The sequence below is a fragment of the Lagenorhynchus albirostris genome, chromosome 9 (genome assembly GCF_949774975.1).
Source record: "Lagenorhynchus albirostris chromosome 9, mLagAlb1.1, whole genome shotgun sequence".
Lineage (NCBI taxonomy): Eukaryota > Metazoa > Chordata > Mammalia > Artiodactyla > Delphinidae > Lagenorhynchus > Lagenorhynchus albirostris.
Genome location: NC_083103.1, coordinates 48,403,437 through 48,423,611, shown reverse-complemented (window position 1 = coordinate 48,423,611; position 20,175 = coordinate 48,403,437). Strand labels below are relative to the sequence as shown.

The window sequence follows — 20,175 nt, the reverse complement described above, 5'->3', positions numbered from 1 at the left end:
TAAAAAAATTAATTAAATAAAATTTTTTTAAAAATCCTTGTCTAAAGTCACTTGCTCCACTTTCTCCCGTGACATTCAGCGTTCAGTACATCTGATCTGTCTTCTGTCTCTAGGACCTCACCAAAATGGCTCTTTCTGTGGCCAAGGACCTCCAGGTCCCTGAATTCAGAGGACATTTCTCATCCTTGTTTTCTTCGTGCAGGAGCAGTATTTGATTCCATTCAGCATGTCTCCTTTTGCTTTCATGATGCCTTGCTCCCCTTGTTCTCCTTTCACCCCACTATATGCTCCTTCTTGGTCTCTTTTACAGACTGGTCTTTCTCTATCCAGCCTTTAAATAATGGTCTTTTCCAGACTTCTGACCTGGTTCCTCATTTCTCCTTATTCAACATACTCTCATTAATTCTATGGTTTACGTTACTTCCTATACAAGTTGCTTATTCAGCTACCTACTGGAATTCCTGCTTAGATGTCTAATAGGCATCTGAAACTTTACTTATCCAAAATGGACCAGATTCCCTGGTGGGAGCTGCTGTCTTATAGCTACTATTTTCTCTATGAAGTGGGAGGCCGTGTTACTTGTTGTGACTGAAGGATGGTATGTGTGTGTGTGTGTGTGTGTGTGTGTGTGTGTGTGTGTGTGTGTTTGTACATATGGGCTGTCAACAGGGTAAGAGATGAAATAAGAGATTTTATAAGTCAAGAAAATTTGAAAAAAATATATTTTGTAAAATGAGAAAAAGAAGGTGACCAGAGAAACAATAAAACTTACACTGGGAAGCAGCATACTAGGAGCACCTGAATTCTGACTTCCCAAATCCCTGGCTTTGAATTGTGGCTTTTTTCACCTAGTAGCTTTGTGGCTTGGGGCAAGTTATTAAAACTCTCTCTGAGCCAGCTTTTTCATTTAAAATAGTGATCAATAACCTTGTGCCCAAATTTGTAGTTCTTTGTGAGGATTAAAGATAATATGCTTGGAACATAGTAGGTGATTATCAAACAGTTCTTATGCAGTTCCCAGTTGGTCCCATTCCTTAAGTTGCTCTCCAAACCAGCTGCCACTACAATATTTCCAAGTCTTTCTAAATTTTAATGAATTTCCAATGCCCTCACTTCTTCCTTGCACGGCTTGCAAGGGTCTGTATTTGCTACCTCCTGAGATGAGAGGTGTGTTACTTTCTATTTCTATGGTAACAAATTATCATGAATTTGGTAGCTTAAAAACATCCACTTATTAGCTCACAGGTAGTATGGCTGGGTTCTTTGCTCAGGGAGGATATCACCAAGCAGAAGTCAAGATGCTAGCCAGACTAAGTTCTCTTCTGGAAGCTCTGGGTGAAAATCTGCTTTCAGGTTCATTATTGTGATTAGGAGGATCCAATTCCTGTGGTTGTAGGACTGCAGTCCCTAGTTTCTTGCTGGTTGTCAGCCAGAGATGGCTCTCAGCTAGAGGCCACTCTCAGGTACTTGTTCTATGCCCTCTTCCATCCTCAAGCCGACCACAGCCACCCCTATTCCTTGCATCATGGCCCCCTCCATCTTCAAGCCAGCTACAGTGTATCAAATCTTTTTCCTCAAATCTCTTTGACTTCCCCTTCTGCTGCCAACCCGAGAAAATTCGTGGCTTTTAAAGGATTCATATGATTTAGTTAGGACTAGTTGGATAATCTCTGTATCTTGAGGTCAACTGATTAGCATCATTAATTACATCCACAAAATCCCTTTTGCCATGTACCATAATCTTAGGAGTAGAGTCTCATCACATTCACAGGTTCCACCCACACCTGAGGGAAGGAGACCATACAAGAGTGAGAGTCATTAGGGATCATCTTGTGATTCTGCCTACCCAGGAGGGAAAGCCAGGAGAAACACCCCTGAGAAATGCTGAGACCTTGAGCTGAGATCAGAAGGATGAGTAGGAGATAATTAAATAAGGAAGGAAAACTTCCAGAGAGAATGCCCAGAAACCATGTAACTAGCGGATATACATCCAAAAACTGGACTAAAGGAAGGCCAGTGTCTTCAGTGGAGAGACCAAGAACAACAGTGACTCAAAACAAGGTGGTTAGAGAGATCAGTAGGAGTCAGGACATGCAGGCTTCATAGACTCTGTTAAAACGCTTTTTCTATCCCCAAAGCAAAGGTCAGAAGAGTGGCATAATCGGATCTGTATTCTAAACGTATCACTCTGGCTATAAGGTGGAGGGTGGATGTAAGGAGACATCAGTAAAATGTGGACCACTTAGGAGGCTGGGAGAGTAGTACAAGAAACAGTGGGGCAACGTCAGTGGAGCAGTAGCTAAAATCAACAGCACTTCATGATGGATTGAACACGGGAGGGAGCCTGTTATGTTCCCCAGGAAGCAGACTCTAAGACAGAGATTACTGTGGAGGATGTTTACTAAGGAGTGCTCTCAGAGTCAACACCTGTATAAGAGAGAGGATGAAAGTGGGATTGGGCAAAGGGAGAAGCTGAGCAGCCCAACGACCTCAGTCAACCCTATGAGCAGCTGTGAACATCTTTCAGAGTTGTCCTCTGTCGGGGTGAGGGAGCTGAACCTTTATACCTCTCTGCTGATCAGTCATTGTATGCAGGATGCCCCAGAAAGGGAACATGACCTTAAATGAGCCAGCTTTCTTCAGCTTAGGCAACTCCCAAAGGGGGCTGACAGTTGTGGCCTATCTTCCAGCAGCATTCTCAGTGAAGAAGGAGAGTAAATCCTTCATTTTTCGGCAGGAGTCTGGGCTTTTCATCACAGCCTCCACCACAGGGGTGCAGGAGCATAAGGGAGTAGGGCATTCAGGATGATTTGTAGATGTCCGATTTGTGCATCCTGATGGACGCACTTATGACCGTATGTTGCCATCATTGGCTTACCTGTCATTTTCCCCCACTCGCTTGGGAGCTACTCAGGCACAGACCGTGTCGGACAGCTAGTGTACAGCCCTATACCTGGCACATACTTTGCTGAATAAGTAAATGCCTGTCTACTTCTCCTATTTCCACTCCCCTTTCCCCTACATTTCCTTTGCTTCCCTGCTCCCACACCTTACCCGCATCCAGTGTGGGAAAAGTCCAGCAGGTTATCTGAGGCCTCACCTGTGCTGGAGCTGAACAAACAGCAAAATCAGGCTGCTATGGTGGGGAAGGCAGGTAGTGCCAGGAGAAGGGGGGAGGGGGGCGGTTGACAACATTCCCACTGACCTCAGGCTTAAATCCTCCTTCAGTGTCTCATCCCTTATAAACTCAGTGCTAGCTGGACCAGGTTCTCTCCAAAAGACTGATTGGCTAAGAGTCTCTGAATTCCCCATAAACTCAGACTTCATCCCCAGTCTAATGTTCCCTTTGACCGATAACTCCCACCTCTGGCAGCTACTGCTGGAGGCCAGAGAATGGAATTCCAGGTCATATCAGAGTTTCTTTGGAATGGAGAAGAATGACCTCAAGTAGGGCTGAACCATTAGAGGAGTTAAGTCCGGCCCAAGGAACCCAGCGCAGGCCTGCGCAGGCCCCCTTCAGTTTTGCTTCCGCTGCACTCGGGTGCTCCAGCCCTCTTCCAGCCCCCTCCCGTGGGAACCTGACGCCCTACACAGGCTGCTCCACCTGCGCTGAGAACAAACAGGGAGCGCCAGTGTGTCGGGTGAGGGTGGGCGCTGCCTGGAGACCACAGAGAAAGCCAGCCGCCTCCTCCCGGGTTATGCCTGTGCTGGTCTGGGAACCGAACCATACCCACTCCTGTTTATCCCAGGCAGTTCTCACCGCTACCCCGGCCGCCCCTCAACCCCCAAGTCACTCTTCGTCCAGGCAATCCTTTTCCCCTGCCAGGGTTCCCCGGAGGGAAATGCTGCCCCTTCCCCATCCTTGCCCGCTGAGAAGGGTTCCTTGAGCGCTTCGGGTGGAAGCGTGGGTGCTGGGCCTGAGGTAAGAGGTGAGGATGCGGGAGCTACCCCAGCACCGAGGCGAGGAGCTGCAGGGAACTACCAGCGATGGTGTCGCGGTCACTGCGGCCACTGCGGCAAAGTAGGGAACCCGTGGCGCTCCGCGCGGGCTAAGGCATCTGCGCTGCAGCCAGGGATCCCAGCATGCGGCCCCGTCTCCACGTTCCCCGACCCACCAGGGAAAGATGCTAGACCCCGCGGCAGCCGGGCTCTCCCTCTTACGCTCCCTCTTGCCCAACCTCTCCATCCACTCCTACCTAACCTCTCCCCAACCCTCGCCAACACACACACACACACACACACACACACACTCCTAACCTCTCCCCAACCCTCGCCAACACACACACACACACTCCTAACCTCTCCCCAACCCTCGCCAACACACACACACACACACACACACACACACACACACACACACACACACACACACACACACACACACACACACACACACACACGGAGGCTCCCGAGAATTCTCCGGAACCGGGACGCTGGCGAAGGGGAGTGGGCGGGAAGGAAATCTCTAAGAGAAGACCGGAGAGATCTAGGGAGGGGGCGAGGACAGTCGTGGGGGTCGGGGGTGGGAGGACGAGTAAGTCCGGAGCAGGAGAGGGGGGCGGAGAGTCACCTGGCAGGACCGAGGCGGACCCGAGCCTGGGAGGGAGGCGAGCCGAGGCGGGGCGAGGAGAGGAGGAGCGGAGGGGCGGGGGCCGGGGCTGGGGGCGGGAACCAGGCGGGGCGGGAGCCCCAGTCGGAATCTCCGCTGGAGCAGGTGGAGACGCTGCGGGGAGCCGGCTCGGCCGATCGCAGGGGGCGGCGGATGGGCCGGGGCCATGGAGCTGCTCAAGCCGAACCGGAGCGTGCCGGGATACGGACCCGGGCCGGCGGCTTCCCTGTGCCGCCCGGGGGGCCCCCTCCTCAACGGCAGCGGCACCGGCAACCTCAGCTGTGAGCCCCCGCGCATCCGCGGAGCCGGGACACGAGGTGGGTGCCTCCCTGAGCCCCGTCCACGAGCTCCTTCTCACTGCACCCCGCAACACTCACAGAGGCCCCCACTGCTTCCCCAAACGCCCACGCTGTCCCTTCATAGTACTCCGTCTGTCCCCAAACAGCTCCCCCGACGCATGTGTCCCCCACAGCTCATAAGACTCCATTGCAGCTTCACACTACCAGGTCAGAGCACCTTCACACCCTGGTCCCCTGACCACCCCCAGAGCTCCTGGTCACCCCCAACACACAGCCGCCTCCTAGACAGAGACGGTGGGAAGACAGGGACCTCCTCTGGCCAATCCTCCCAGGTCTCTCCTTTCCTTTTGCAGCCAGTTCACGGAGCCACAGTGGAGAAGGAAAGAAAGGAAGGAAGGCAAGATTGGGGGAAAGAAGGGGCCTGGTTGGGGAAGGGGCACTCGGAAGACCCGAATGGGAAGTTAGCGTTATAATTTCCTGTGTCCCCCACCCAACCCCCTGCCTTCCCAAAAGAGGTCCTCTAACCTGAATTAGGCTGGACATTGGACTGAGGGGCTGCTCTCTAGAGCTGCCTGTCTCCATTTCCTCAGATCCCCTTGCCTCCCAAGTTGGAGTTTTTCTCAAGGGTCTTTACCCTCCCTCTTTTGCTGTCTCCAAGTAATGTCTCCAGGTCCCTTCCAAGCCCCTCTCCAACCTGCCTCTCCTTAGGTTTCAGCCTCCTAGAGCCTGGCTGCCCCATTCATCATCCCACCCCTTTGTGCCACCTTCTCCCCCTCACCACCAGACTGCTTCCACTCACCCAGTCCCCACAGTGACTTTTATTCCTCCCATCAGCCAACATCCACATTTTCTCAACGACCCAGCTCAAGCCTTATTTTTCCCCTTCCTATACCTTTTCTTTCCTTAGATGGTTACTGGACACCTGCTATTATAGTCTCTGGGCTAGGTGCTGGGTACACAGGGCTGAACTAGACCCAGTCTGGACTGTCATCTCCAGTGCAAACGGGAGAAAAAAACAATGGGAAAATCACAGTCAGCATTGGAATTCCCACAAGAGGGACCAAACTCTGGGCACCCGAAGGAGATGGGGTCTGAAAACTTCACAGAGGGAACCTTGAAGTTGGAGTTCAGTAGGCAGAAAAGGAAGAAGTGGGATTCCAGGAGAGGGAACAGTGTTAAGCAGAAGGAAATTATTCCAAGCTTTAGAAGGGAAAATGGGAATAAATTGCAATTCAAGTATTTATTTACCCCCATAAAATATTGCATGCATTCTCAGACCAGTTGTCACGCACTCTCTCATTGTTACACCCAGATTCTTTCACTCAACAAATATTTATGGAGCCAGAGATTGTGCTAAGCACTAAGGACAGGAGTAGAACAAAACTGACACAGCTCCTACTTCATGGAGCTCACGGTTCAGTGGGGGAGAAGGACGAGCAAGCAGAGAATTGCCGTACAGAGTGGGAAGTGCCTTGAGAGGGATGTGGGAACACAGAAGAGGAGCACCTCTATCTAGCCTAGCCTAGGCTTAGGAATCAGAGTTGGCTTCCTGAGGAGGTGAAGGCTAAATTGAAATAAAAATTAAAAAGCTGAGGGAAAGCCAGCCAAGTGAAGGGGCAGAAAAAGCAAAAAGCATCTCGAGCAGAGGACCAGTATGTGTAAACAGCCAGAGTTTAAGTCCATGGCCCTTTTGTTCAGTGTGTCATAGTTTCTGTGTGCCTGAGACATGTACCATAAGAGAGGAATAATGAACACTCAAGATGAAGACCAGCCTAAAGCGTTTCCAGAGAGCCTTATGGACCTTGTCTAAGGAGTATGGATTTCATCCTGAGGGCAATGGGAATTACTGAAAAGTTCAGTAGTACTGCCAGGATTAGTTCTGCATTAAAGAGGGTGGATTGGAGGACAATCCAATGGAGAGAGGAGCATCCTTTAGAAGGCTATTATATTACATTGGTCCTGATGAAAGATGATGCTGGCGTAGACTAAGCTACTGGCAATGGGGATGGAGAGAATTGGGTGGATTTGACTGGCACTTCTGGAAGTGAAATCAACAGAACTTGATGATTTATTAGAAATGGAGAGGGAGGAAGAGGTCAAGGGATGACATCTAGGTTTCTGGCTTAGACAATTGGATGGATGTTGGTGCTGTATAATGAGGATAACAAAGGAACAGAAACAGGTTTGAAGGAGATTATACATTCAGTTTGGAACCCACTGAGTTTAAATGCTGGTAAAATATCCAGGTGGAGTTACCCAGTCAGCTGTTGAATCCAAGGGTCTGGAACATAGGGGAGAGGTATGAGCTAGAAATACAAACTTGAAAGGTGTTTGTCTAGAGGTGGTAACGGAAGCCATGAGAATAGATTAAATCATACCGAGATTGTGTCAGATGGGGAAAAAAAAAAAAGAGGTCCTGGGACAGGACCCTGAGGAAAACCAATTTTTTTAAAAAAAATTATTTATCTATTTATTTTTATACAGCAGGTTCTTATTAGTTATCTTATTAGTTATACATATTAGCATATATATGTCAATCCCAATCTCCCAGCTTATCCCACCACCACCCAGCCCTGCTTTCCCCCTTTCATGTCCATACATTTGTTCTCTACATCTGTGTCTCTATTTCTGCCTTGCAAACTGGTTCATCTGTACCATTTTTCTAGATTCCACGTTGATATATGATACTTGTTTTTCTCTTTCTGACTTACTTCACTCTGTATGACAGTCTCTAGGTCCACCCACGTCTCTACAAATGACCCAATTTTGTTCCTTTTTATGGCTGAGTAATATTCCATTGTATATATGTACCACATCTTCTTTATCCATTCATCTGTCGATGGGCATTTAGGTTGCTTCCATGTCCTGACTATTGTAAATAGTGCTGCTATGAACATTGGGGTGCATGTGTCTTTTTGAATTATGGTTTTCTCTGGGTATATGCCCAGGAGTGGGATTGCTGGGTCATATGGTTAGTTCTATTTTTAGTTTTTTAAGGAACCTCTATACTGTTCTCCATAGTGGCTGTACCAATTTACATTCCCACCAACAGCGCAAGAGGGTTCCCTTTTCTCCACACCCTCTCCAGCATTTGTTGTTTGTAGATTCTCTGATGATGCCCATTCTAACAGGTGTGAGGTGATACCTTATTGTAGTTTTGATTTGCATTTCTCTAATAATTAGTGATGTTGAGCATCTTTTCATGTGTCTCTTGGCCATCTGCATGGGAAGACCAATTTTTAAAAGCCAAGCAGAAGAAGGAGAGTCCATGAGGTAGATCTAGATGAGACCATCAGAGAGACAAGAAGGCAAGGAAAAAAGAAAGTTTCAAGCAGAGTGGGAGAAGTGATGTCAAATGCTGCCCATATAAGTCAGATAAGGTCATAACAGCATCCTTCCGATTCAATAACAAGGAAGTATTAGGAGGAGCTGTGGGTGTTAGGGGGTGGCTACAGTTGGTAGAAGTTTGGGCCATGGGGGAGGGGTTATAAGAAGTGAACTAAGGTGTGCAGATAAAACTTTCCAGAAGTTTGGTAGGGAGAGAGAGAGAGACAAAGAGAAAACAGAATAGTGCTAGAAATAACATGGGGCTGAGGAGGATAACATGGGGTTGAGGAAGGTTGTGTGTGCGTGTGCGTGTGTGTGTGTGTGTGAGTGCGCACGCTCACTCATGCATAGTTTGTCTTTTGAGTGTGTATGTGTTGTAGAGATAAGACCATTTTAAAAATGTTTTTGGGGAGTGGGCCGAGAGAGAAAGGTTGAAGTGCAGAAGATAGCAGGGCTAGCTAATAGAGTAAGGGACCTTGAGAAAGCAGAATGTGAAGTGATTCAGAGCACATGTCATCTAGACATTGCTGCCCACACACATTTGGATGTGACACCTGGCAGTCAGAAGCTACCCACAGAGACTCTGTTAGCCACACTCACTCAGCTGTTACCCCGACAGACACATCTTACCCAGGCTCACTCCAGTGTTACCGATAGAAATATGGATGTTACTCACATTATTCTGATATAATCCACATAGACTTGAACGTTACCCATGTTCACTCAGATGCTACCCACAGAAAAGCAGATGTCACCCACACTCACTTTAATATCGCCCGCTGTCATTCAGATATTACTCACCCATCAAACACACTCGCTTTTGTTTTATTATTATCCACGTACAATCAAATATTATCCATGCTCACTTAAGTAACCCTTCTCCAGATATTAACCATAAAGTCATAGATATTACTCTTACATATTCAGATATTACCCGCAAAGACTCAAATACTACCTATGTTCGCTCAGGCGCTCAGTTATTTTACTCAATAAGATTAACATCTTAATCTGTTAATATCTCATATTCACACTCACTTAAATATTGCCCACATATACTTGCATATTACTTCTGCTCAGTCAGCTATGATCACCGTCAGCTGGATATTCCCCTATTCACATACAGACCTCTGAATGTAACCCACGCTTCCTGAAGATGTTACTTACAAACTGCGATGTTATCTGCAGACCCTGGCTCATTCAAATGTTACAACACTTACTCAGATATTACCTAAACTTACAGGCAACCCACACTCAATCAGATACCACCTATAGACACGTAGCTGTTACCCTTCTCCAGATACTGCCTACAGAAATATGTGTTACTCTCACCCACCCAGATATCATCTCCAAGACTAAAGTATTACCCAATGCTCACTCTGATCTTACCTACATACACACCCTGCATATTATTTCTGCCCCCTCCGTTAGAATCCATTAACATGCGGATGTCCCCATCACCCAGCTGTTACCCACAATCAGCTAGATGCTATCCATGCTCACCACAGAGGCGTGGGTACTACTTTGATGCCTGAGGGATGGGTGACCAGATCCAACACACCAGTGAGTGGCAGGATTTGAGGCATCAGCGGCTTCAGTGTTCTGTGGAACCCTTTCTTAGAAAAGCCTGTTTTTGTTTCATGTCGCGTCATCTGGATTTTTGTACCCACACTTCTCTGCCATCATCTGGACAGAACACATGCAGATCCTCTAGACCCCAGAAGCAGAACTGAACTGTCCCAGTCTTCTGAGTCCCCTGGTCTGATTTCTGCTCTCCTCTCATCCCCAGCAGAAGGATGCCCACAGATAGACTGTCAAGGCACTCGTGGCTGTACCCCAGGAGGTGCATGTCCCATTCTGCCACCCCTGAAGCCACTGTGGTCATTCATATGCCACCACACAAACATACACGGATGCATACACACACAGTTTCCCCTGTTCTTAACATCCTGCATTAGTGTAGTACATTTGTTACAATTGATGAGCCAATATGGATACATTATTAACTAAATTCCATAGTTTACATTAGGGTTCACTCTTTGTGTTGTATGTTCTATGGGTTTTCAGAAATGTATAATGACATTTAGGTACCATTACAGTACCATATAGAATAGTTTCACTGCCCTAAAAGTCCCCTGTGCGCCAACTCTTTATCCTTCCCTGCCTTTTCCAAGATCCCTAGCTCTAAGATTGCTTTTACTTAGCCTTTTCACATCTCCTAACTGTTCAACAGCAAAGACTTAGAGAGATGGTGATGGCTGGAAATAAAGTAACAGCTGGAAGTGCCCAGTTAGACAGCAAAGCATTGTACAGTTGCTGGTCATTTTTACTGGGACTTTGTCCTCTAGTTTTCAGAGGTCCCCACACAGATTGGGAACTTCATAATAGAGGGCCTAGCCCCATCTTTCAGCTACACCACAATTAGCCAAGTTCAAGGATACACACGAGATCCATTAGCCAGATGAATGAATGAGAAATGTGCTTTTCACAGTTTAGAGTGCCGTACAAACTTGAGGTATGGTTGTTGAATCAAGAACTAGTTGAAGAGAGGGACTTCCCCGGTGGTCCAGTGGTTAGGACTCAGCGCCATCACTGCCAGGGCCCGGGTTCGATCCCTGGTTGGGAACTGAGATCCTTCAAGCCCCGTGGCACGGCCAAAAAAAAAAAACTAGTTGAAGAGAAACATTCAGAGGACAGAGGAGGAAGTGTTAGAGAAGATAGAACTAGAGAGATTAAGGGGTAGGGGGAGAGAGGTGGAGAGGGGCAATAGATGGGGAGGAGACATAGAGCACAAGATAGACCACCTGCTCTATTCTTCTGGGTCCAAGGACCTCTGACAGAGATCCCCCTCCCAAAGTTCTTTATTTCCCCCTACACACACACACATACACCTCAAATTGTCACACATAAACCATCCATAAGCCTTCCCTGCAGAGAGGGGCCCAGCTTCTAAATGAGACACAGGTGGTTTGTATATAATAGTAAAAGTAACACATCCAAAATCACAGCCTGTCATTTGCCCCCTCCCCTCCACCAACAAAATCCTCCAACATGGGTCTCTAAAGAGACAGAGGCAGCAAGGAGAGCGCATGCTGGAGCCTTAGAAGCACAGAGGTGAAAGATGGATGAGGAGGGACAGAGCCGGTGCATTTATGTGGGGAGTAACAGAGATCTGTTTAAGATTCATCCGCAAGCAGGTGTTAACAGCTCCTGTGCAGAGGACGTTATGCCAAATGCTAGGGACATGCTGGAGAACATGGTGGGCATCGCCCTTGTGCTCAAGAGCTCATAGTCTAGTGGTGGAGATAGAAAATGAACAGAATAATACAGTGAGAAATGCCATGGTAGAGTATAGAGGGGGACCGCATCATGAATGACAGAGAAGGGAGGAAGCGATAGAAGGCAAAGCATTTTAGAGATCTAGAGACTGGCTTCTATTCTGAACCGGCTCCTAACTTACTGGGTGCTCTGAACAAGTAGTATCGCTGCTGAGTTCAGTTAGGGGATCTCTTGTAAGTAGCACTTACTCGAAGTCTACAACAACTTCTGAATAAGTACAAACTATTGTTATGAGAAAACAGTTTAATTTGGGAGCTCTGGCCAAAGTCAGCCAAGGTATGGGGCTATGAAAAAGGGCCCTGCAGCTCTGGGCCCTTCCCTTCCCCCAACTTGGCAGGCTCTGTCCCTGCCCTCTCTCCCTCCAAGCTCCAGTCTCCCTCATGCTGAGGCCATGGGTGACTGGGTCCAGTTTAATTTAATTCTATTCAATTTTGTCTGGGTTTGCTTGGCTGTGATATGGAAGCCCAATGATGAATCCTTCTCCCAATAGGCAATGACAAAAATGAATGGGGTCAGCCCTTTGTCTAGCCCAGCAACACTACATGTCCCTCCCGTGAGCTCCCAGAGCACTCTGTGTATTCCTCAACCTCGCTCCTTACCACACCATGTGACAATTATCTGTTTATACATCTGAGTTTCCCTCTAGACTGTGAGTTCTCAGATGAGAGCTCACAGGGCATTTGCCATGTCCTCTGTCCCCAGGGCCTGGTATAAAGGGAGTCCTCTGTAAATGCTTGTGGAGTGAGAATGAATGTTTATAGATAATTAAAATATAAGGTGGAAAGTAAAAACGGTCCTAACAGATGTGAAGGGAACATGCATGGTCAGAGGAAGGGGAGATTAGCTCCAAATAAGGTGTCCAGAAAGGCCTAACAGAGGAGGGGGCAGTCTGTCTGAGTCTTGAAAGACAATGGTGAATAGGAATTTACCAGATAACAGATAACAAGTTTGTTATTGAAAGTCATTAATCGGGGGGAGGTATTAATAGTCGGGGGGGGGCAGTGAAAGAGCATTTTAGGCTGAGAAACCGACATGAGCAAAGGAGAGAATCATGAGTGCACACGTTGCCTTCCAGAAACTGAGTCATCTGGTGCCTTAAGTTGGGTGCATTGCAGGGAGGAAGTGGGAGGAGGAAGAGGGCAGTTCTGGGAGAATCTGGATGACAAGCTAAAGGGTTGCAGACAGGTGAGAGTAGCTGAAGGTCTTTTTGTTTGTTTGTTTTGTTGTCGTTGTTTTTTTAAGACAATAGAGACATGCTGGGACCTGCGTTTCAAAAGATAGTGGGTGGTCAACTGGGTCGAATGCTGCCGGGAGGTCAAGTAGAATAAGCTGAGAAGAGACCTTTGGATTTAGCAGTTAAAGCTCAGTAACCTTGAGAAGTGTGCAAGCAGTAATGGGGGAACAGGTCACTGGGTTGTAACAGATTGAGGGGTGAATGAAAAGATGGAAATAATCTTTTCGAGAAGTTTGGCTGCAAAGAGAAGGAAGGATTTGGAACAAAGCTTGAGAAGGGACAGGCTTTCTTAAGGAAGAGTAGAGTTAGGCCACTTTAACTAGGCCTCTAGGGGTTAGAGGGTGAAGGATTCAAGTTCACCATTTGCTGAGTGGGTCGTCGGGGTTGGGGGCGGGGGCAGGGATTTGGAAAGCAGGGGATCTGGCTGGGTAGTGGGGGTTGGAGGACTGGGGTAAGTGAAATTGGAGAGCCGGGCTGAGTGGGGGCCAGGACTCCCACTGCCACCTCCCCTTTTTCCTACCCAGAATTGGAGCTGGCCATTAGGGTCACCCTCTACGCTGTGATCTTTCTGATGAGTGTCGGAGGAAATGTGCTCATCATCGTGGTCCTGGGACTCAGCCGCCGTCTGAGGACCGTCACCAACGCCTTCCTGCTCTCCCTGGCAGTCAGCGACCTCCTTCTGGCCGTGGCTTGCATGCCCTTCACCCTCCTGCCCAATCTCATGGGCACATTTATCTTTGGCACAGTCGTCTGCAAGGCGGTTTCCTACTTCATGGGTAGGTGAACAACTGACCGGCCTCCCTTGCCCCTCTCCTCTTCTAAAGTCCTTGCCGGATGTAGGGGGTCTTTCTCCGTCAGCGGGTATGGAAGTCACACTGGTGAGTGTGTAGTACAAGTTTCCTAGGTGACCCCTTCCTCTTCCCTTGCTAGGCGTGTCTGTGAGCGTGTCCACGCTAAGCCTCGTGGCCATCGCCCTGGAACGGTACAGCGCCATCTGCCGACCACTGCAGGCGCGTGTGTGGCAGACGCGCTCACACGCGGCTCGAGTGATCGTAGCCACGTGGATGCTGTCCGGACTGCTCATGGTGCCCTACCCGGTGTACACTGCCGTGCAGCCAGCGGGACCTCGTGTGCTGCAATGCATGCATCGGTGGCCCAGTGCGCGAGTTCGCCAAACCTGGTGAGGGTCCCTATAACCCATTCCTGGGAATTCCCTTCTCCATCTCCATCAGATACTCACGAGCATTACCCAGAATCTCCCTCCAGCTGCTCTAACAATTATCACTACAATTGCCTTTCCCACCACCCTGGGATTCCCATTCGGGGCTTCTCCCCAGTTCTCTAACCCTTCCCGGCCGCATACCCAAATCCTACTTCTACCTCTGGGGCCTGGTCACCAGCCCTAGAAACATCAACCCTTGCGTCTTCCTCCATCTGTGATTATAGCTGGAAAGAGACCCGCGCGATTGGTCTGTGCTCTGTCTCTAGGTCGGTACTGCTGCTTCTGCTCTTGTTTTTCGTGCCGGGGGTGGTTATGGCGGTGGCCTACGGGCTTATCTCCCGCGAGCTCTACTTAGGGCTTCGCTTTGACGGTGACAGTGACAGCGAGAGCCAGAGCCGGATCGGAAGTCAAGGAGGACTGCCCGGTGGGACCGGAGGAGGTGGGTGAAATCCAGGAGGGGCGGGACTTTGGGAAGAGGCGGGACATAAAGTGGGTGGGGCGCAAAGTTGTGTGAGTAGGAAGAGAGACTGGAAATGGGGGGGGGGTTGGGGGGAGACCAATGGGGATTTGGAGAATTCAGCCTTCGGTTCTGACCGGCCACCGTCTGTGCTCAGGTCCTGCCCACCCGAACGGGCGTTGCGGGTCGGAGACCCGGCTGGCTGGCGAGGACGGCGATGGCTGTTATGTGCAGCTTCCGCGCTCCCGGCCTGTACTGGAGCTGTCCGCGCTGACCGGACCCACGGCTGGGCCAGGATCCTGCACCCGGCCGGCCCAAGCCAAGCTGTTAGCTAAGAAGCGCGTGGTGCGGATGTTACTGGTGATCGTTGTGCTTTTTTTCCTGTGTTGGTTGCCAGTGTACAGCGCCAACACGTGGCGCGCCTTCGACGGCCCCGGTGCACATCGCGCCCTTTCGGGTGCGCCCATCTCCTTCATCCACTTGCTAAGCTACGCCTCTGCCTGTGTCAACCCCCTGGTCTACTGCTTCATGCACCGTCGCTTTCGCCAGGCCTGCCTCGACACCTGCGCCCGCTGCTGTCCTCGGCCTCCGCGAGCTCGCCCCAGACCTCTACCGGACGAGGATCCTCCCACCCCCTCCATCGCCTCACTGTCCAGACTGAGCTACACCACCATCAGCACGCTGGGACCTGGCTGAGGGGTGGAGCGGGAGTGGGAGCTGAGGCAGGACAGACGGACTGGCCCCATCCAGACACACGAGAGACACAGACCAACGGACACAGAGACTGACTAACCCCAACGCACAGGAAAAGGTGGCTTACCCCACACAGGAAAGAAGGCACTTGATGTGGGACTGAGTCCAGCACACAGAGACATGGCACTGACCTTGGACATACAGACACAGCGTCCCTAGCTGTGGACTATCTCTACACTGTGGAAACTCTGACAGGGGCTGACTTGCCTCTTACACATATAGTAATGGCATTGAATCTTTTAGGGCTCTGGAGCCTGGCACAGGAATGACTCCTGAGATGCTCCAGGCTGTCCCCAGTTTGACCTCACCGTGCCCTTCCCCAATCAGTGCTACAAACACCAACCTGCCTAATCTCACACTTCCCAGACCAACAAGCTGTTTTGCACTGAAAAGTCCTCTCATTCCTTTCCAGTTAAATACTATAGGCCTTCCCCTCCTCCCTTACCCAACTTTTTCAAGAAATAATAAATGACTTGGCTTCCCCCTTAATTTCCTTTTTGGATTTTTTTGGGGCACGCGTGGAGGCACAGGATTTTGTAGAGTCCTCTCCGTCAGGTCCCTCCCCTGCTGTTCACTCCTGTGCATGACCCCCTGCCAAAAAGCCCGTGGTCTGAGTCTAGATGAGGCTGTGTAAATTCTCTCCGAGTGGTCAACCTGGACCCGCCTCACACCACAGTCGTATGCAATAGCTGGGAATGGAGGTGGGGCTGGGAGGTGGGACATCCATGACACATAATGATTCCTGAGCACATTGTCCTAAAGTGGTACCATTGTTAAGGTGCTGTATTAATAGATGCTTATTAAAATTTTAATGAAAAGAGGAAGCAGTGTATGATAAGACTCAGTTTATTCAATGTGTATTTGAAACACAATGGGTCAGAACATGACAGGTATACAGAATTAATTAAAGAGTAGGGACTTTTTAATGCACTCTTCCCCATGGAAACACCCTTACTGGCCACCAGCAAGGAGGAGAGGTAGCGTAGGGAGACAGGGGCCTGGACCTGAATAGGAGTCCCAGAGCCCAGCCTCCCTCTTGACTATAAGACTGATCCAGCCCCAGAGAGGGACGGAGACAGCAATACCACCCCTCCACACACATAATGACAAACAGGAAGAACAGATGACCTCACCAAGGGGACATACATAAATAAACAGAGGCATGGTATGCTGGGAGAGGGCTCCTTGACATTTCATCTTGTACAGTTGGGGAAACAGAGACCCAGAACAAGAAAGAAAGCTGCTCAAGGTAATACAATAAATTGGACCAAGACAGAAATAACCCTATTGAAGTAGGCACTGAGCTGGAGGTGGGAGAGACGCCGTACCCATCAAGGGGCAGACCCAAGTTCTGTGGGGCCTGGAGCTTATAAAACTGGGTGCCCTTTTTTAAGGAAAAAAAATGAAATTAAAGATACAAAATTGCTAGGACACTGACCAGGCCCTTTGGAAGAGACCTGTGGAATGAGGAGCCCTGAAATTTAAGCCTCATTAGCTTCTCAGCCAATAATATCTTTAAAATCCACCCACTATGCTGGAAAAAGGCTGGATGGAGTGAAGGGTAGTGAGAAGGGAGAGTGGTCTTCTCTTTACCAATGCTGAGCTGCTCCCATCCATCCTTTCTACAGGGCTCTGGGCTGCAAGAGGCAGGAGGAAGGAAGAAAAGGGTGGAGAAGGCGTTCCAAGCTGTCAACTAAGACAGCACTGGTTAAAAATAGAATCCCAGCTGGTCGGAGTTGTGGAAAGCAAGATATTGGACCTTTTTCTCTCATGCCAGCTTTCCAGGGGGTGGAAATAAGGTTGCCCATTGCCCTTGCAGCATTCCCCAGCCCCCAGCCCCACTATCCCTTCTGAAGGAGAGACCGCCTTGTTGAGGCTGCCCCACTGTCAGCCCCTCCAGCTGGGGCCTGGGCTCCTGCTGACCATCAGATGGAGGTGGGGAGCTCAGTGGGGGAGGGATCAGTCCAGCCTCTCAGCCTGGAGTATGAGCTCAAGTACAGTGGCCCAGGGCTAACCTAGAACCTAGTGCATAGGCACGGCCTAAATAACACCATTTCACACACTGTGCCGCCCTTTCATCTGCAGAATACTTACACATCCATCACTCCACCCTGTGCCCTATCTAGTTACCAGATGTGGAATCTTGGGATCCTCCCATCTTTTTTCCATCTCTTGAAATCTGACAAAACATTTCGGGTCCAGATGTAATACCACTGTCTCCATGAAGTCCTGCTTGGTCATCCTCGCAAAGCTTGTCTGCTTGTAGAGTACTTACTGCTTTCTCTCTTCTGTCATACTTATTTGTATTCCTGCCTGATTTCCCATCCTGGGCAGGGAACATCATGATGTCATGGGAAGATGACTGAGCCTGGGCCTAGGAGGTGGGGTGATGGAGGAGGTGGGGGTGAAATCTGATGCTTCTTGGTGCTGTGTGACAGGAGTTTGTATATACCAATTCATTTCATTCTCAAAACTCTTCTCCAGAACAATTTCAGTTGACAGAAGAGGAAAGTGAAGCTGAGAAAGCTTAGGGAAGTTACACAAGCCCTACAGCTAGAACGGAGGCAGGAACTGAGCTCGGGTATCTGCCTCCAAAGCTTTGTTTCTTTCCATTATGCTGTTTTGCCTTCTTTCAAGCCTTGAAGATCTGTGTACCAGTGGTCCTGCCTTTTAAAAGTTGTGTGATTCTGCACAAGTTATCTTAGTGAGTTCTCAGTCTCACCTGTAAAATGGGAATAATTACGTTAACTTCTGTGATATTGTGATTCATAATAAGCAAAAGCAATCTTGAGGGAAAAAAATGGAGCTGGACGAATCAGACTCCCTGACTTCTGACTATACTACAAAGCTACAGTAATCAAGACAATATGGTACTGGCACAAAAACAGAAAGATAGATCAATGGAACAGGATAGAAAGCCCAGAGATAAACCCAAGCACCTATGGTCACCTTATCTTTGATAAAGGAGGCAGGAATGTACAGTGGAGAAAGGACAGCCTCTTCTATAAGTGGTACTGGGAAAACTGGACAGCTACATGTGAAAGAATGAAATTAGGACACTCCCTAACCCTATACACGAAAATAAACTCAAAATGGATTAAAGACCTAAATATAAGGCTAGACACTATAAAACTTTTAGAGGAAAACATAGGCAGAACATTGTTTGACATAAATCTCAGGAAGATCTTTTTTGACCCACCTCCTAGAGTAATGAGAATAAAAACAAAAATAACCAAATGCGACCTAGTTAAACTTAAAAGCATTTGCACATCAAAGGAAACCATAAATAAGACGAAAACACAACCCTCAGAAGGGGAGAAAATATTTGCAAACAAGGCAACTGACAAAGGATTAATCTCCAAAATATACAAACAGCTCATGCAGCTTAATATCAAAAAACAAACAACCCAATCAAAAACTGGGTGGAAGACCTAAACAGACATTTCTCCAAAAATGACATACAGATGGCCAACAAACACATGAAAAGATGCACAACATCACTAATTATTAGAGAAATGCAAATCAAAACTACAATGAGGTATCACCTCACACCAGTCAGAATGGCCATCCATCACCACAAAAATCTACAAACAATAAATGCTGGAGAGGGTGTGGAGAAAAGGGAACCCTCTTGCACTGTTGGTGGGAATGTAAATTGATACAGCCACTAGGGAGAACAAGAAGGAGGTTCCTTAAAAAACTAAAAATAGAACTACCGTGTGACCCATCAATCCCACTACTGGGTATATACCCAGAAAAAAACATAATTCAAAAAGACACATGCACCCTATTGTTCATTGCAGCATTATTTACAATAGCCAGGACATGGAAGCAACCTAAATGTCTATCAACAGAGGAATGGATAAAGAAGATGTGGCACATATATACAATGGAATATTTCTCAGCCATAAAAAGGAATGGAATAGTGCCATTTGTAGAGATGTGGGTGGACCGAGAGACTGTCATTCAGAGTGAAGTAAGTCAGAAAGAGAAAAACAAGTATCATATATCAACGCCTATATGCAGAATCTGAAAAAAACTGGTATAGACAATCTTATTTACAAAGCAGAAATAGAGACACAGACATAGAGAACAAACATATGGATACCAAAGGGGAAGGGGGGTGGGTAGTGGGATGAATTGGGAGATTGGGATTGACATATATACACTATTGATACTAGGTATAAAATAGATAATTTATGAGAACCTACTGTATAGCACAGGGAACTCCCCTCAATGCTGGTGACTAAATGGGAAGGAAATCCAAAAAAAGAGGAGATATATGTATAGCTAATTCACTTTGCCTTACAGTAGAAAGTAACACAACATTGTAAAGCAACGCTACTCCAATAAAGATTTAAAAACAAAAAAGAAAGAAATATACATTCAGTCTTTGTCCTGTTCCTGGCACAGAGCTCTTTGGAATTTCCTAAGTGATGAGAGCCATAAAGGCATCTTTTGTTATGTTAATGAGGTGACTTTTGGACCACCCCTAGGTTACCTAAAGATGGGAGCTCCTTCCTTAGAGGAACCAACCAAGTAATTAGAGGGTTGTCAATTTCAGCCCCACTCCCTGACCTCCAAGGATGCGAGGAGGGGAGAGGGCCTGGAGATTGAGATCAATCACTAATGACCAATGATTTAATCAATTGTGCCTATGTAATGAAGCCTCCATAAAACCTCAGAAGGACAGGGGCTGACAGGTTGGTTAACGCATGAAGATTTGGGGAGAGTGTCTCACTTGGGAAGACATGGAAGCTCTGCACCCCTACCCACATATCTTGCCCTATGCATCTCTTCCACCTGGCTGTTCCTAAGTTATATCTTTTTATAATAAACCAGCAACTAGTAAGTAAAATGTTTCTCTGAGTTCTGGGAACTGCTCTAGCAAATGAATCAAACCAAAGGTAGGGGCTGTGGGAACCTTCAATTTATAAC

At 48.1% G+C, this 20,175-nt stretch overlaps 1 protein-coding gene across 2 annotated transcripts; it reads left to right on the top strand.

Moving 5' to 3' along the window:
- The first annotated feature begins 4,775 nt into the window (after positions 1-4,775).
- Positions 4,776-15,180, top strand: CCKBR (cholecystokinin B receptor). Of its 2 annotated transcripts, XM_060157813.1 has the most exons (5): positions 4,776-4,926; positions 13,330-13,581; positions 13,736-13,985; positions 14,294-14,451; positions 14,642-15,180. In XM_060157813.1, the coding sequence occupies exons 1-5, from the start codon at positions 4,776-4,778 to the stop codon at positions 15,178-15,180; spliced, it is 1,350 nt and encodes a 449-aa protein (XP_060013796.1). The 2 variants fall into 2 exon arrangements, with proteins under 2 accessions (XP_060013796.1, XP_060013797.1); XM_060157814.1 differs by lacking the exon at positions 13,330-13,581.
- Positions 15,181-20,175: the final 4,995 nt, after the last annotated feature.

Coding starts and splice junctions, on each gene's coding strand:
- CCKBR (XM_060157813.1), top strand. CDS start 4,776: ATGGAGCTGCTCAAGCCGAACCGGAGCGTGCCGGGATACGGACCCGGG. Junction 4,927..13,329: donor CCGCGGAGCCGGGACACGAG/GTGGGTGCCTCC, acceptor TTTCCTACCCAG/AATTGGAGCTGGCCATTAGG. Junction 13,986..14,293: donor GCGCGAGTTCGCCAAACCTG/GTGAGGGTCCCT, acceptor CTCTGTCTCTAG/GTCGGTACTGCTGCTTCTGC.